We start from the raw sequence: 18,506 nt of genomic DNA, 5'->3' as shown, positions 1-18,506 counted from the left end.
ATTTTTCTTTGTAAAGACAATTTTCAAACAACAAAGAATTTATTACAGCTTTAAAGAAAAAAATAATATTTAACAACTAAAAGAATTTTTCATAAAGGCATTAACATTTTCTAAAGTAAACTTTCGTTAAAAGCTAAATAAATATGCGGGACTGTTATTTCATTTAATGTACTGCGATTTTTATTTTAAAAAGAATTTTTATTCTTTGTCTTTACTGACGCTGTGGCTAAGTTTTAAAAAAATATCAGAGTTCTGACTAATTGGTAATCTTCTTTAAATTTCTTATTTTATATTTATAAACTTACTCATCGAGAATATAAAATTCAAGTTAAAAAACTAATACAAGAGCTGCTGTATACGTTATATTTTTATTATTTTATTCTTGTGATGATGTGATACAAACCACATTAGTATGATAAGATAATCAAATAAATTATGCTTACGCAATGGCATCGATCATATCGAGACCCATCTCAACACAACATTTGGCGTGATCATCGCGAGCCTCTGGCAGACCAGAAACGCAATAATAGCAGTCACCAAGCAGTTTGATCCGTAGACAATGATGTTCTGCTGCTAGCCGATCGAAACTAAAACAAAATTGAAAACATTATTAAAATCATTAGCCATCTGCACTTTTGTTATTTCACTTAATGTTTTTACTGGAGGATGAAAATTGTAAGTTATAACGAAAAAATAAAAGTTTAATTAGTTGTAGCCACAGTAGGAAAAATTGCAGTAATTAAACTTAATGTATAAAAATGTAACTAATTATTTTCAATGTAGTTCGATACAATTTATCTACGTTCTGTTACTTCGATGAAAAACGTTCAATTCTAGAAAGTATTATTTTTGCGTCGTCGTCCTCGTTAGATATATTTCTGTATACACGACTTTTAAATCGCGTTGTGTTAATAGAGCTTACCGTTCCTTGAGAAATCAACATCGGCAAAGACCATGCCATCAAGGTCAATAAGTATTACCAGTTAACTTACGAACTCTCTAAAATAAGTTCTATGTAAATTTGTTCGCGTTAGAAGTGAGAGCGAAAGATATAACAGCTAAATCTTTCCACAACCGACTAAAAGACTTTGATCTGTCCGAAACTAACATCAATTAATTCTTAGAACGTTCTTCGAAGGCAGTCTAACAGACTCGTTTCAAATTTAGTTAGGTACAGTTGGGGTGAGCCTTGAACGCGCGTTAGATTTGGGCTGCTTAAACCTACAACTGCGTCGCAAATCCCAAGCACTGTTAAAGCTCCTCACTGCAACGCGATGGCTCTGGCACCCGCATGGTGAACCCATGGAATGCTGAGAAGTTTCGTCTCGTCTATGAAAGTGCTACAGTGTGATGAAGAGCCATCAAAACTTGTGAAAATTTATATAAATTTACTTTAATTAATGACAATATTTTATGTTTCATAATAACAAAAGCTCATAAAATAAAGCATGTACCTGACATAGAACAAACAATTTAAAAATACAGGATAATAAACTGATTTTTTAGTTTTCTTTTATTAGTAGTTAAGGGCTACAAAAATAAAGGTTTATCTTATTTAAATTGTTATCCTTTCATCAACAAACAAGATATCTATATTGATTAAAAACAGGATTCGAAAGCCACTAGTCCTTTGACATATTTAGTGATAAAATATGGGAACAGACACTATATCTTATGTTATAAATTAAATTTGACTAAAATAAAAATGTATAATTTTCTACTTTAGTTTAACACAGGTCTCTGAATAGAATAGTGTTTTATAAATACTTTCCTCTTCATCTTTGCTCTTAAATCATTTTAATTTCAAACAACGCATCCTAAAATAAACATTTTGTTATTGTGATTTAATCAGATAAGTTTATTTTGAAATACCGCAATACTTTGTTCTATCACTTTTAACTTTTACTCAAAGCTTTATAAATTTCCGGAACTACCCTATTATATTATTGTCGTCCCTTTTGGCTAAACATTTAAAATTTCCATTTAAATAATTAAATTTTATTTTAACTATAACATATAGTATTTTCACTGGTACCGATAAATTAAATTTTATCTTAATTTTTACATATTTAACTGTTAAATTATTAAAACAATATACCGATTAGTGCATAATGTTTCACGAGACACTATTAATTATAGAGATGAGATTACCAAGGGTAATTTAGTCCAGGGTTTTAAATGAGTATAATTTGTAACGTGAAGCGCTTAATGCCTTTAACCTTAAGGAATAACCATCGCGAAATAGTTCCACAACCGATACTCAACCTATAACTAAAGTAAAAACCAATATAAGTTAAAAAAATCATTAGATACGTAAAAGTATAATCGTATAAAAATAAAAAAATAAGATATATTTAGTAAAAGTGATAGTCACATATATGAGTCATAATATTTTATCAAGAGAAATAATGTTGTTACTAATTTAGAAAAACGTAGAAGCACTTTTCTCGTATTGTTATATTGAAGATATATTAACATTCTGCAATTATAGTTTACAATGTAAAATAAGAATCACAGTGGGAGGCTAATAAAAAAAATATTTTCTCCTCACAAGTCTCATGTTTACAAATTCTAAGAGATGTAACTAAAATAAGTTAGTATTTAATAATATAGAAAATTTACAAAAAAAATTATAAGAAATACATTTTTTTAACTTCACGCTAATATATAAAGAAAAACACTAATTGAAAATTACTTCCATTCAAAGGAAGTTATGAGAAAACAGCTGCAAAAGATGTTTTAAAGAAAAATACTTTACCGAGCGAATAGTTCATTAAGAAGGCGGACAAGTTCCTCAGCAGTGCATTGGTCGGACAAAGAAGTGAAGCCACAGATATCCGCAAATAGTATGCTGGAAAATTACATTATTTAGAAAAAGGAAATATATATTATTTATATCTCTTTATAAAACTTCCTTAGAATTAGATCACTGTCATTCCAATATTTTCTACCATTATGTAAAAATACAATTTTTATACCTAGGCTTTGTATTTAACAAAATATTCTTTTTCAAATTATTACAAAAAAAAAAACAATCAACAAACTTCAAGCCTGTAAAAATAAGTATGGTAGGTATGTATTTGTTAGGAATTAATAAAATTTCAAATTCATATAAATACGTAAATTTATTATTTAAACACTAAACTTTTTTCTTTCACCCTTTTTATTCCACCATTTTGAACAATTGGGCTTATAAGAGTGATATCAAAAGAATATTTCTCATTTAGGATATAAAGAAAGAGCTTTTTAATAATATACTTAGTACTCACTAATCAGCTTGCAGCAATAGTTTTGCGAGATAAAAAGAATTAACATTCTCTAGAATGTTATACTGAAAATTCACTCATGATATGGAAGATTAAAATTTAAAGATCTACACATATCTTAGATTCTTTCCAATTATCAAAGTATGTTTATAAATTTATGTAATTAAATAACAAATAATTTAATATGGATCAAATTACCCGCTAAATTAGAAGAGGTAATGCAAATGAACACTGATCTAAATTCCATCGCACAATTTCAGAATTTTTTTTATTATTATGATATTATTCCTTATAACTTTACAATCAATATAAAGATACCATAATATTATTTTTTCCTGTTTGAGAAATATATTTATTAAATAAACAAAAGTTCAAAATTTCATTTGATCAACACTTTCACAATTTTTATAAAGAATATGTGTTTGGAACAATTTTTAGTAACGGACACATAACATAGTGAAAATTCCTACCTTTAAGCTATTAAGTTAGATAACATTCAAATAAAATCAATTTTGTATTAACTTACCTGACATTCTCGTATCTTTGTATATAGATCTTATGGAATTGTTCCTGTCTCGGCTGGTTGGCGATGTCGGCCTTCATTTCCATCGCTACATGGCGGGGTAACACGGATAGCAGTAAGCGCTCCTGTTACAAAAATCCTTTGGGTAATTGATATAAATTTACAATACATTCTATTTGATAATATTCGAATTTCACTTTTATCATATCATCAGCAATAATGGTTTTTTTTAGAATCGGATATTTTTTATTATTTCCTTTAAAGCTTATAAAATTGCAATTGCTTTAATTTTGGATATTATTTTAGCGAACAAATACAAACATAAAAATAAAATTTTTTCTGCATTAAATATTGTTTTTAATTTATAATATGAACAAAATTATATTGTAATGCTAAATATTATTTAAACAGATAAAAAATTTTGTTTTTAAGATAAAAAGATCTTAAGTTTGTGATTGTTAAATTATTATTTACCGCCAATAAGTTTTTATATTGAAATAATATATCCGGTAAAAATCATTATCATCTTGTTAATAAACAAGTCCTTCTCAAGATATGTAACTTAAACGTGTAATAAAATAACGGAAACATATTTTTTTTAATTTAATTTATTTACATTTTAAAACAACAAGCAAGATTTTATGTACCTAGCTGTGTCTATATTCACTTACATTTCTAGATTTCATTTAAAGTAAGCAAGTAACTTATTCACTGCGTAGACTTTAAAATTCGTATAGAAAGCTTTGTTTAAAACAACGTTTGGTACAAACCCCAGTTGAAAACTCTATTATGTTGTTGTGTCGCACCGAAGTTGTGTCTAAAAATTTTTGCTCAGTGTGAATGCTTTAATAATGTCCGTGATCTAACTTGATCAAATGTACTTTGACAAAATTGTTCATTATTTGAACTATCTTTACCGTTAGAGATGTATTGTTTATATTATAATTGTGATTTTTAATTTTTTTTTTCAATTAATTTTTCCCGAAAAACCAAAACCGAAAAACGAGATATTGTAATGTTCTTATTATAAAAAATAATGTGTCTTAATTAAAATCAAAATATTTCTTACAACCAACCTAAACAAAGATTTCACGCTAAAAACAAAAAAATGAACACAAATTTTAATCTCAGATACCCAATGAACAAGGAGCAATTTGCGTTTGTTTGTATTGGGAATGTGTGAACATTGAACTACAATATTCAAGCTTCAAAACTTATTTGTATCTGGCGTATAAAGGAAATTGATTTAATCTCATTGATCCATTATGTATAGCGTTGCTAATGAATCGGCTGACTGACGTATTTAATTACATTATTGTAATATTTTCATCAAATTACCGATGAACCAATTTAAATTTTCGTATGTATTGATTATTGATGGTTTGGAGTTATTTAAAATATATCAATTATAATTGAACAATGATTATAATGAAATAATTATTAAGCCACAAATTTAATTGATTTTTGTCATTTGTTATTTCATACACAGAAAAAACAAATACAATTTAATCAAACAATACACTTACTTTATTAAAATCATAAACTGAAAACAGTTCAGTTCGACCGATGTCTTTGTTTGCTTTCAAAAGGTTTTTTTTTTTTGTTTGAAGCATTTGATGACCCACACCAGGGCTAACAATGTGTAAAATGAAAACAGAATAAAACGGCATTTAATGCTACGTCGCATTTCAATGTAGAAGTTACAAATTTATATTTCAATTGTACGTTTGTCAATTATGACTGAGTTTCAATTGATGTACTGTATAGTTTATCATATCATTAATATTAAAAACACTATTACAATAATAATGAACGTAATTGTACAAAAGGTATAATATGGTTATCCATAAATTATGCATATACAACTGTTTTGCATTTATGGAAATATTATTTTAGGTATTTTATAATAGTTATATTCTATATTAATACTTCATACTTAAACCTAAAGTGTGATTGTTTATATGTTCTGATAATCAATCACAATAAGCCACATTTCATTTGGTTGTTATTAATTTTTAATTTGAAGATATGAAATTTATTGCAGAAATTCATATAACAGTCATCTTGTGGGTGAGAAACTTATCCCAGGGTTAAAAAGTCTTTCAACCTATCAGATAAAATCAAATAAAAAGTATTGTAAGCAAAATTGAGAATTGAAATACTGTGACAACATAGTTTTGCAAGAATTGAAAGAAGGTAATGGACATTTTATTGTATTCAGTTCGGCAAATATTTTTCTATTGACATCTAAGGGTTTGTGAATGACTAATGGTAACGTTGATCTCTATTTAGTTGTAGGTATTTGACGGCTCAATGATAAGGTGTATCGCGTTGGTAGTTTTTAGTGGTCAATAATGCTAACTTGAAAATTCATAGGGACCTCTTTGTTATGTAGAAATTTTAAAGGTTTTGTTAATTGAGAAAGGCTTCTTTTAAATTTTAATATCAACATTGATTTTTCTCCGACAATATTCTTCATTGTACAGACTATAGATACAGTATGGGGTTTCGTCCTCCTTTGAATATTCAAGTGTACGCCTAGACCGTTTGGAATGAACAGCTCGAAGGCAATACAATGTGCCACCATAACCTCAAGTACAGACACTTATCGCACTGATTTACAAATATATGAGCATACATAAGTTACTTCGTATAAATAAATTTAGATATACATTAGAATATATTTATGTTTATGTAAATTTAGTAAAATGTATTCGGTAAAATTACAAAAACATATGGTTTTTTTTTAAAAAGTAAGTCCCGGCCTATCATTTCTGGATATGGTGGCAGTAGACAGTGTTCAAGTTCATATAAAAACTATTGCACAATATAATATTTTTCGGTTTCTTTAGTGACTAAGACAATACGGGTATATGAAATTATAGGAAGATACATAGTAGTAAAGTGACCATCCTGGTAAAGTGAATAAAAATAAAAAAGGAAATGAAAAAAAATCATTGACGCGATCAGGACAAGAAGTTGCAGTTGTTTAAACTAGAAAGCGAAATTATGAAGATCTTGGATTTGAGTCCTACTCGGGTCGATGAACTTTCAACGTATATATTCTATTTAATTTTAATCCAAGCATTAGCTCAATATTATTATAAAGTTTAAATATTATATTTTGATTCAATGACCTAAAATTTCGGTATTTTTTTAAATTCGTTGGCAAGGGGATGGAAGTGACAGTAATTCTACCTACAATTGTAAACTTGATTTCAAAGACGAAAAAAGTAGAAGACAAAACGGCCCATCTAATGTTAATTACTATTACCCTCGGTGGAAATAGAACCAGATTTATTAAAGACACTTGTGCTTTGTAGAATAAAAGTCGACATCCCGATATGAAGTCAGGACAGTAGGCTTACGATATTCAGTATTGAATTATTTAGTAGCTCGTAAATTTGGAAATGACTTTCGGTATTTGGCCCTTCAAGATCTCAATATTTTGGCAAATCTCTGGAGTATAAGTTTGAAATTTAGAAGTTACGTTACATTTTTTTTTAAGTACTTTTTTCACAAAGTAAGGGATTGTATTAAAACAGATAGACCGATTTAAAATTAATCAAAGAATTTTGTTCAAACATTGTTTATAACATTCTTAAAATTATAAAAGCATGTAAATTGTTTTAATTAAGATTTCCAAATACTTTTAATATTAGTAAGATACCTAGGTTATTGAAAGTTCTTTCGATTATATAATTTAATATTATTTAATAATTAATTATAAATTAGATTTGCTCTATTGAAAACTGCCACATTAATGAAGTAAATAATTAATGAGACCCCTACATTTATTCTCAAATGTTTAAATTGAGACTACTCCAAAAATCTATTCGCTGCCTTTCTAGTTTGCCCTTTTAAGTGTTTGACCTTTCTAAACCCCGAACAATACATTAGGTATTAAAGCGAAATATCCCAAAATATAAGGAGAGTATAATGTTTAAAAGTCATAACCGTTTAGATGTTTCCCAGAATGTTTGACGGTCTTTAGGCAAAGAGCTAGAAAGAAAACTCTTTTACTTATTAGTTTTTGTCTTCTAAATAATTATACAGATTTATCAAAATAGTCAAAGAGTTACTAAATTTTTGTAAAAATAGCCCGGTTATCAAATTTCTTAGTGAAATCAGATTTTATAGGGTTATCATACCTGCTGCTGGTTCTCTCTTTGAGTGATAAGACGTGCCTCCACGCAGTCCCGCGTCTCTAAGAAGGCTCGGCGTTGAGCGAGCTCACGAGGATGGTGGGTCATTATCCCGGCTACGTTACAAGCAATCAGTGTCACTACGCTGCAAAGGATCTGAACAAAAGAAAAATATGATCTCACTATTTTTAAATTAAATATTTTTCCCATATAAAATTGCTTAAATCAAGTTTTAATTGTCATTACATAGGATTTCTAGAACAAAAAAGGACATATAAAGACAAATGAGTTTTCTCTAAATTTTAGTAAACGTCTATTTTATCAGATCTAAACCAGGAATCGAGTTTCATCAGTAGCTCCGTTTAAATGCTTTCAAAGAGTTTTTAACTTGTCAAATTAAATTTAAGTCGTGGTGGCCTGGAGGTTAAAGGCCCGCCGCCTCTCACACGTGAGGGCGCGGGTTCGAAACCTGGCAAGTACCAATGTGATCTTTTCCGAGTCAAATGTACTTTCTAAGAGTATTAAGACACCACTGACGGACGGTAAAGGAAAACATCGTGAGGAAACATGATCTTATAATTTCAAATTATAAGATTGAAATCGCCAACCCGTCTTGCGCAAGCGTGGTGATTAATGCTCTAACCTTCTCCGTGGGCTCCGATAGGCTGATGATGATGATGATGATGATGATGAATTGAATTTAAATGTTTAACCTAATAAAGCTAAAATATAACTAGTTTTTAAGCTGTAATAGTTGCAAAGAATAAAAAAATTTAATGTGCAGAGCGAATAAAACTTAATAATACCTGAGCATCTGTTCCTCTGTTCATCAGTAGTTGTGCACCAATATTGACAGCGGCGAGTGCTAATCCACCTACTGTGGCTTCATGTAGTCTTACAGGAAGCGTAGCGTATGTAACATAGGTGAAGAGAGCACATGCGCCAGCGCTTACGTCGAGAGACCTATTAATATTATAAACAAAAAAGTACATATTAAAAAATCAACACAATTTATTATAAAATGTCAAAGAAAAATGATTTCACTTTTAATATATTGCAAGTAACAAGGGACTACTTTCTTCTTAAAGTAGCATTTGTAATTATAAATCCAACTATGATTGAATTAATTCTCTACAGCTACTTATTAAAATTAAAACAACAGCCCGAAGCCGTGATATTTAAAATATGTTATTATTTAACTGCCGTAGTGACAAATAGGTACTTCGTATGTACATATTCACACTTCGCCAGCATTACTGAAACATTAAGAACTTAAACAATATATAGGTGTACGCATGATCAATAAAATTAGTATTTAGTACTTTGGAGTGCAAAACTAAAATTATATTACCTTTAAATTCATGTACTAATTTTTTTAAAGTTTTTATGAAATAATCTTTATTAATTTATTTATAAAAATATATGTCAAAAATTCTGACAAACCTAAGCACCGATGTACCGGCTAGTGCAAACTCGATCAACAAGAACGTCACAAGGACAACGTAAGAAATGGTCAGAAGATATATCTCGTTCATTGCTGGTCGGCTCAGACAAGCCAGGAGACCTGTGAAGAGAGTACCAAATACAGCATAAATTCGATAAAATGAACTTAAACGGATCAATTAATTATTTGTGATTTCAAGAAAATAAAATAGTAAAAACGAAATGACAATTTTTTACTAAGTTCGACGGCTATTTTCTGCCAAAAATATAGCCTTTTAACAAACAAAATTTATTTCCTATTAAATAAATTTAGAAGGTTATATTTAAACACACCAATACGGATTTGAAAAATAAATGTCAAGGGTAGTTCGGTCAATTTCGAAAATCTTAATATTACTATTTTTATATCTAATTCAATACTTCCAATGTACTCTAATATTTTATGCAAGTAACTTACAACGTATAGTAATTTATCTTTTCCTATTGTGATTTCAGTTTATATTAAAATAGTATCTAGCATTTAAAATAACGACCACGTGAAAGCAAAATGTATCGACGGCACTGATATGGATTCCAAAGGTCGTTGACAGTGTACCAGCGACCACAAAATTTGTATTAATTTAATAAAGTTAAAATATATTATATCTTCTGTCTAGAAGATATATTAAGTATAAAATAAACTAAACGTTGACAACGGCCAAACAATTTATTTTATATAAACACTTCTAACACATAGTTAATTCAAATATCTCAGCATCGCAATAAGACAAGATAAATATTTTATGACAGAAACGAACAAAGGAAATACCCTTTTGTATGAAATATGTATGTATGGGTTTTCTAGGAAATGTTAAGTCAACACAACCTTTCAGCTCCTACCCACTTAATTTTTAAAATTTCTTTACATTCAAGATAAGAGTAAAAAATAATTGTCATCTATTAAAATACTAAGTTAAAGTTATAAACATTGGATTTAAATTTGATTTATTTAGCTGAAAATGATTACTATTAAACTGTTGAATCTTATTACAGTAATAAAAAAATACAATAATTAAATTTTAAATCAATGTCTTACAACATTCTATCACAAATATTCTGATAAATTGTTAAGTACTAGAGAATATGAATGGCTTTCCAGTTGCTCTATCGTTGTAAACATTTATTTATTTCTAACGTTGAATATGTCAGAAAGTTATGGCCATTTGTGAGATAGGAATCTCTAGCACTTAGATCTTTTGTTTTTCACTTTATACTTTAATTTCATATATCGGAAGACAATTTTTATGAATTCGATTTATAAATAACTATAACAAATAACAACAATTTTAGCATCGTTACATAAAAATATTACTTACAGGTATAAACGATGGATGTAATGCCAAGTATGATGATATTAATTATATGGGCCACCCGTTCTTTTTCGTAGTAAATGCGTTTAAGCAACGTTGAATTCAGATTTTGCAATTCTTGATAACCTTCAATTGATGTAGGTATTCCAGCCGCTAGGTCCAATATTTGGCTAAATAAAAATAAAAAACTCTGTATAATATTTTCCAAGACGTTATAGTTGTAAATATTTTTCTTTATTTATATAAATTTATATAAATAATACTATTACTAACCTGGTAGTGTCTGAACTTAGAAATGAGTTGTTTGAAAACTTCAGTAGTCCACTTAAGAAATTCTGTGCTATTAGTAATGTTCGCACTTGAACCATAATAAGGGTCACTGCCAAAACCAATAATAGTCCGAGTAAATGTGTCATATTCGTTTGGTTCATACGCAAAAAATAGCGCTGGTATAACATCTCAACCTGAAATAAAAGGTGGTATTTAATTTCATTTAAATAAATACTTTATAAACGAAAGTCGTTTATGAATTGTAAAATATTTTTTCTAAATTCATCCATTCATTTTGAAAATCTATTAGTATATTAGTTTAGTTTCAAAATTATATTTACTACAGATGCGCCAGTTAATAAAAATATCCTTACTTCCCAGCACGTATTATGAATACATTCATCACCCTAAATGAATGTGGGAGTAGTGCGGTAATACTGTGCCTAAGTATTTTATGGCCTTATTTTTAACAGGCTTTTTGAATAAACCTAATTTTAATTTTATTTTGAATTTTTGATTTGTATTTTTTTCTTTGTTTACTTCATTTTACCAAAATGGTCCTTTCATTTGATATTTTAACTGAGGGAGATTAAATTTTGTTTTTAAATAAAAAAAATGGAAGAACGAAATTCATTCACACGAGAAGGATTCGAATCATGAACCTCCGGATTATCTTATTTTATATATAAAACTACTATTTTTTCGGATTTACTACGCGAACTAAATTCGAAAAAATAGTAGTTTTATTTAAATGACTGGCGAAATTCTTAAATCTCATTATCCTTTTTCAGTTTCTTTATTAGCTCCAATTCGTCTTTAGTATAGACCACTAAGTAATTAAAATAGCCAAAATTAATAGGTAGTTTAGCATCCTTAACCTGTTTAGTATCTTTAGATACTGTTATTAAAATATTACAAAAATTTTTGGAAATATATTTCATCTTGGACATTACTTGCAGATAGGTTAGTTATTAGATAAAATATATTAAATTTTATAAGTATTAAGATTTTATTAGCATTTTATTGCTGTTCTTCATTATTCGATAGTTTCTAATCCAATTTATGTTCAGGAAGTCCACTTACTTGTGTGCTTACAATCATAAAACAATTTTCGAAATTATGGCAGCGATTCTTTTATCAAGAATACATGCAAATGAATAAATATTATTATGACATTTTAACCACTTTTGTATTTGTTTTAGCAACAGTCGAAAACCAAACCACTTTTAATGATTGTTGAACACCGATTTCAAACGAATTGCTTACAATTTTACACCTAACTGGTTTTACTGGTAACGTTGTTGAAATTAAGTTTGTCTTCATTCATCCATATGTCAGCAATGTTTTTATTTTCAATTAATGTTTTCAATTTAGGGTATCAGCAGAGAAATAAAAACCTCAACAAAACCTTTTGTTTGATGTTTATTAAACATAGGATTTCCGGTATATATTTCAAAATCTATTTACTGACATCATATATATACTCATATTTTTGTCGTCAACACATGTTAAAATAAAAAAACAAAGATTTTTTTATTGACATGATATAGTTTCCTACTGATTAAAATAACTATTGTGTACTCTTCAATGGGCAATATATTATGACTTCAACAGGAACCTATAGTTAACGTTAACAACGATAAGGAAATGTACCACGGGTACTTGTCTTGCCGATGTTTTATAATATGAAATGTCCTGGATATTTTCAGTGAAATGTAGGGCAAAAGTTGCTGGATCACTTTACATAAGTGAACTCATTTATTAAGTTATTTTACAATCACACTCGACGGATGGGCTTTTTCATCCATTCATTATTTATTTAAAAAAATACAGCTCTATTACTCTTTATGGGCTTTTTTTAAAGACTTTGAAATGAACTTGTCAATTTATATGAATTAAAACCTTAAACAAAGTCTAAGAATACTTTATGGTAAGTAAGATGCCCACTAATTATTAAAAAATGTTACAACATGCTTTGTAGTAGTATTAATTCTCTATTAATTTTGAATTCCACAAGCAATCCTGTATTGTATTTCAATCGAACTAAATCCTGAATCGCAGCCTGAACTATCAACAAAAAATATTAAGAAATACTAGTTTGAAAACCAATTATAAAAATACATTTTAATATTTAAAAAAAAAATATTATAATTACGAGGCTTCAGACTATACCCCATAGTTCATGGAAAAGGAAGTTGCTAATAAATAAATAAATAATACAGGAATAAAAAACATAAATAGAAAAGAATGAAAAAATATATAATAAAGCCTAACGGTTATTTGTTATAGTATTTTGACCAGTATTTAAGTATCCAGTCGACTTCGAAGCTCCGTAAAACCCAGATGAATAGATGAAGTTAAACAAATTTACAGGGAAAGTTTTTCTTTAAAAAACTCACTGTTAAATTGCTTTGATATGTTTTTACTTAATGAATAAAAAAGATTTAGGTCCCGAAATAAAATTTTACCACTGTTAAAATCTTTTCAATTCTACATTTCAGGATAAGAAGTAATGGAAATGAAACTGTCTACAACCTGATTTTGATATAAATAATGTTTCATGGAAAATCTATACGACTACTAGGTTACAAGATATAGCGCAAAAACCATATGAAGCTTTTTTCCAGGGTAGTGGGAGGGCTTAAGAGTTGCGATGCCACATACTTGAATTTAAGCTTAGACTACAAGCTATAAAAATCCGAAGAAAATTACGAATCAGTAAGACACACGACGATAATGTCTAAAAATTATTATAATATTTAAATGGACTATTTGTTTTTTGTATCTTTTTATGTAATGCAACATTAGAGCGACAACTCACTTTATATTATTAAACACTTACATATATAGCAAAAAGTATTAAAGAAATGTTAACTATAGAAATATAATTATAAAAATAAATAAGACAATATAAGGAATGATAATTATGGAAATGGCACAATCTTCACGAAATAAATAATTTATGATATTTAAATTATTAGGCATCCTTATTTCAACCACTTGAAATTTTATACATTTAATAAAAGTGTTACCACAAAAATATTGTATAAATTGTGTATTAACCTAGAAAATATTATTGTATGCGCGAGGGAAAGAGGAAGCTTAAAAGAAAATCGTCAGAAAGCTTATTGCAATAAAACTTCTTCATTTCTTTGGCTTCAGTTAGTATCGTGAGATAAAAATGAAATTTACACAAGCCTTAGACATATTTTTCTAACTAATGTATGATACTTAAATATAATTTAAAACAGTGATTGTAATTTTATTCTGGTTTGTGTGACTAAATTAGTTATTTAACTTTTACTAATAAGGTCATGTCATTATTATATCCTATTTACATTTGCTGGACTAAAGTTGGATGTTATATGCTGACGTCATACTTTATGTAGTTATTAATGTTTTTTCTGTTTTCAGTTATTTTCAGTTGCATTTCAGTTCAGGCATACAGTATTTACCTTTTATGTTGATTGTGGTATTACTTTGGAAATAAATAAATGAAAATTTCACATTTTAATGTCTGCTATTTTGTCGTAATCTTTTTTGAGCCACGTACGTTACGGACGGGTGATAGGTTCGATCTACTTTGAAAGTCTAATGGACGTTTAAGTTTGTTTTGTCAAAAAAAATGTTATCTTAAAATCAGTAGCTATTATATACTATATTTATCTCTACTACAGGTAACCAATCACCATTACAATCAATATTAGGTTTCCTGAACAAGATGGTATATTCTTAAAATATAACATTTTTAGTTCTCAAATTGTATTTTTTCAAATGGGCCTCGAGATGTTTATGAGATATAATTCCTGAAGAGATTCTGTTGAAACGATAGTCAGATTGTATGTCGAAATAATATGTCTAAATATATTTTCACTAACCACTCGTATTACTCATCCAATATAAATTTTAGAAACTTAGAGTAAAACCTAAAAGCTTCTTTCGTTTTATACCTTTATAATATGGCCAGGGTTCCAATGACCACAGCAAATGCTTGGTTTAATAAAACCATGCTTTGTTTATTATTTGTAATTTGGTTCTTATCGCAAATTTTCTCTTTAATGAGTATTATTAAAACTTAACATGTTATCAGAAATATACATATGTGATATTTATTATTATTTTTAGATTTATAATTATATTTTTCTATGTTAACGATATATTTTTTTAAATCAAACATAATAGCAATAAGTAACAGTCCTAAAACAAATTTCATTTTATTAGATTCCTTTTATGATATTTCCCTCGTTTGAAATTTAATACGTACAAGTCCACTGGACTGCAAGTATAACATTCAATTTAATGAGACTTTGGCTGTACTTGGCTAACAGTTGCAATTACAACGAATATTAATGAACCTTGTTACGAACAACATTTCATTTTATAACAGTGTTTTATTGCTTGCATTTGAGCAAATAGTAAATTGATACACATTTATTTGATAACCACAAGTTATTAATTCTGGACTTGTATATTTTACTTTGAAATGTGCTCTAACTCAAACGCTCGTATTTTTTTAATACTATGAAAGAAACGACTTCGGTGTTCACCTGTTAATTATTTTTGCCATCTTCACAAGAACATGTAAATGATAAAAATAATTGTATTATACAGCGTTAAAGGTTATCATGAAAGTATTCATAAATAGCCAGTAGGTTTTCAAACGATTTGATTTTATTCATTTATAGATATTCTAACACTGTAGTACAAATATAAACTTTTACAAAAGACGGATATGAAAACGTTTGTCCCACTGATATTTAGAATTCAAAATACATAAAAATATAATGTAAACTGTTCGTTTTCTAAATCTGATTTGATAGGAAATGCTATCTCGGTCGCTTACAAACTAAGAGGATTATATGTATCCAATTTTAAGTTCCTATCCTATAAAGAACTCTCTTTAGAAGTTTTACTTTATAACATTTTATAAATCTAGGATTTAAATTGCTTTTATCGGGTTTATACACCGTTTTATTGTGTGCAATTATTTTTTTAATGAAGTTATTAACGGTTCTTGAAATTCATATAACCGATTTTGTTTTTTTTTTTAAATATCATATACTTTTGTAATAATCATCAAATTATAACCAATACCATATATATATGTATGTATGTATATTTGGTATTGGTTTTGTACTGTGTTTCAAGTAAACAATATAAGTACAGGTTACAAAATATAATGAGTTTACAACTCATTCCCAATGTTGACGGTTCCGAGAATATATCAATGAGGTAACCGAATAACTGTTATAAAACCACAACTTTATAAAATCACAACTCATATCATGACAGTAATTAAACGTCATTCAATTTATTTATTACATTTTATTTAATGCTAAAACAAAAATATAAATTCTACCAAATGAATTAAAAGAAAAGAAACAAAAAACAACTGTTTTTTATCTCATTCGTATATTATTGAGTTATATAACTAATAAGGAATGAACTAATTCTATTTAATTAATTTTTAATTTCCTTCGATGCTTACACGAATACTGTAAGTTAATTATTGTACATATATTGAGAAAGAAACTGTATGAACAGTCTAAAGGAGTAAATAAATAATGAAGGAAGATAAATTTTCAGTTGTCAATAGAATAGAAGATGGCTGGCAATTTTTTAATCTTGGTATGCGTTATTTTTAACATCAGATTCAAACACTAAGACAGTAATCCAAACATTTGAATTTGGACATCCAAACATTCATGCCTTCACCACCTCCAACTGCTAAAATTATTTGTCTATAGTTGCAAGAGAAATTTGGAAGTATTCGTGAATGCCGTAAAGCAGGCCTCTAGGAATAACTATTTGCGGTGTGCATTAGTTTTTGTAGTTTCATATAAATACTTAAATTAACCGAAGAAAATGAATTAGAATATGATGATATTTATTAGTGCAATCCTAATTATCTTTATCCCCATTATTCATCTCAGATAATGCATTAAATCCTGAAAGAGCCTAGATCATAAAAGAAAATTTAGTAATAAAAGCCTGAGAACCAGTTTTTTTAATTTATCGGATACAATTTTTCCGTGCTTTAAATCTATTAATCTCCCATAGATTAATAGATCACATAAAGTAAACTCAAATTGAGAAAAAACAAAAAACCTCAACTCTAGATCTAACTTTTCAATGGACTAAAACTCTTAGATATCATTAACTACGAAATAAATTGAAAATGTCATTACAAAGTACTTTCTGTTAAAACGTGCTACGAAGTTGCCTTTTGTAGCTTTTTAACTACAAATTGTACGCATCCAAAAAAATATAATAAAATTCATATCTTTTGCTTTAGACCTACTTAATAAAAACCAGATAACTGTATATTTAACATTTATTTTTTTTATTTAAAATTTACTGTATCTACAATTATTATATAAATATAAGAAGGTACAATTTAAAGTCTTGTTATTGATTTTAAAGATTGAAATTTATTCTATTTCTGGTTTAAAAAACACTAATAAATCTCATTTTAATTATTGGAAAATAGAAAATTAATAGAATTATATTATGATTATCGGATTGGATGTGTATCAGATATTCAAGTATAAAAATAAAACTAATGTTTTTCGGATTTACTAAGCGAATTTTATTGTTTTAAAAACTACAGACGAGATGTGAATGTCTCTGCCCCTGATCACGGTTATTGAAAAGTAACCGAAACGTCGGGATTAGGTAGTTTTTAAAATAATAAAATTCGCTTAGTAAATCCGAAAAATGTTAGTTTTATTTTAATAGATACTTGCGAAAGTCTTAGATCTTATTATATACAAGTATAACTTTTATGTCAGTTTGAATATCGGAATAAGAATCCAGGAATAAATACAAACTTTCAGATTATAGAAACATTCAACTTAAAAGTGAAGACATCTTTCTTCATTCTTTTTATATATGGCTAATACTGTTAGCCCTATGTGATTTAAAAGAATCGTCGGGGAGGGTGGATGCTTTAAATGGAGATCTTCTTTAAAATGCGGATCTGAGCTGCAAAATGTTGTGTGTCCTTGATAATTTGCTTTTTTCCTTTAAGCGGTACTGTGGATGGGAATTCGATTGTTTGGTTCTAAAAAGGAAATGTTCTATTGACATGGTTTTTAGTCTTTCCACTTATGGATTTAGATTGTTCAAAACAAGCTTGTCATATTTTTTGGTTTTTAGAAAATCGAACAGGATGATCAGAATTTACCCGAACCTGGAACCCGGGTTAGATATATGCACCTATTATGACGACCTCTTTATATTAGTCGAAAAAGAGCAAACATTCAAAGCAACAAGATTGAGGTAGGTAGAGGCCTAGAGACGCTTGTGGAGAGGAGTTTTTTAACTAATTCCGATCTTTCTTGAGGCGTTGCCCAATTTAAGCGGAGCGTGAGACACTGGTTTATTCTCGATAAGTAATGGAAGGGCGCTCCTTGCTCTGCTGCGGGGAGGTAGCTCTCTCTTCCAAAAGTATAACTTTACAGCACTTTGTAGTCGTGTTGTCGCATAAATATTTTACACAGCACGG

The 18,506-nt window shown here is 28.3% G+C and overlaps 1 protein-coding gene across 3 annotated transcripts in view; it reads right to left on the bottom strand.

Annotated features, from left to right (window-relative positions):
* Positions 1-18,506, bottom strand: part of LOC116777305 (adenylate cyclase type 6) — a 92,206-nt gene that overhangs the window by 15,026 nt on the left and 58,674 nt on the right. For all 3 annotated transcript variants that reach the window (XM_032670777.2, XM_061526296.1, XM_032670776.2), the window contains 8 exons: positions 11,003-11,193; positions 10,736-10,899; positions 9,381-9,501; positions 8,744-8,900; positions 7,944-8,093; positions 3,796-3,917; positions 2,762-2,854; positions 444-590 (listed from right to left, as the gene is read on the bottom strand). In XM_032670777.2, the coding sequence (XP_032526668.2) occupies positions 444-590; positions 2,762-2,854; positions 3,796-3,917; positions 7,944-8,093; positions 8,744-8,900; positions 9,381-9,501; positions 10,736-10,899; positions 11,003-11,193 (1,145 nt within the window). The remainder of the gene's footprint in view (positions 1-443; positions 591-2,761; positions 2,855-3,795; positions 3,918-7,943; positions 8,094-8,743; positions 8,901-9,380; positions 9,502-10,735; positions 10,900-11,002; positions 11,194-18,506) is intronic.

This window comes from Danaus plexippus, chromosome Z (assembly GCF_018135715.1).
Source record: "Danaus plexippus chromosome Z, MEX_DaPlex, whole genome shotgun sequence".
In the NCBI taxonomy this organism is placed as follows: domain Eukaryota; kingdom Metazoa; phylum Arthropoda; class Insecta; order Lepidoptera; family Nymphalidae; genus Danaus; species Danaus plexippus.
The sequence above is the reverse complement of the archived record's forward strand: the minus strand, read 5'-3'. Positions and strand labels throughout refer to the sequence as shown.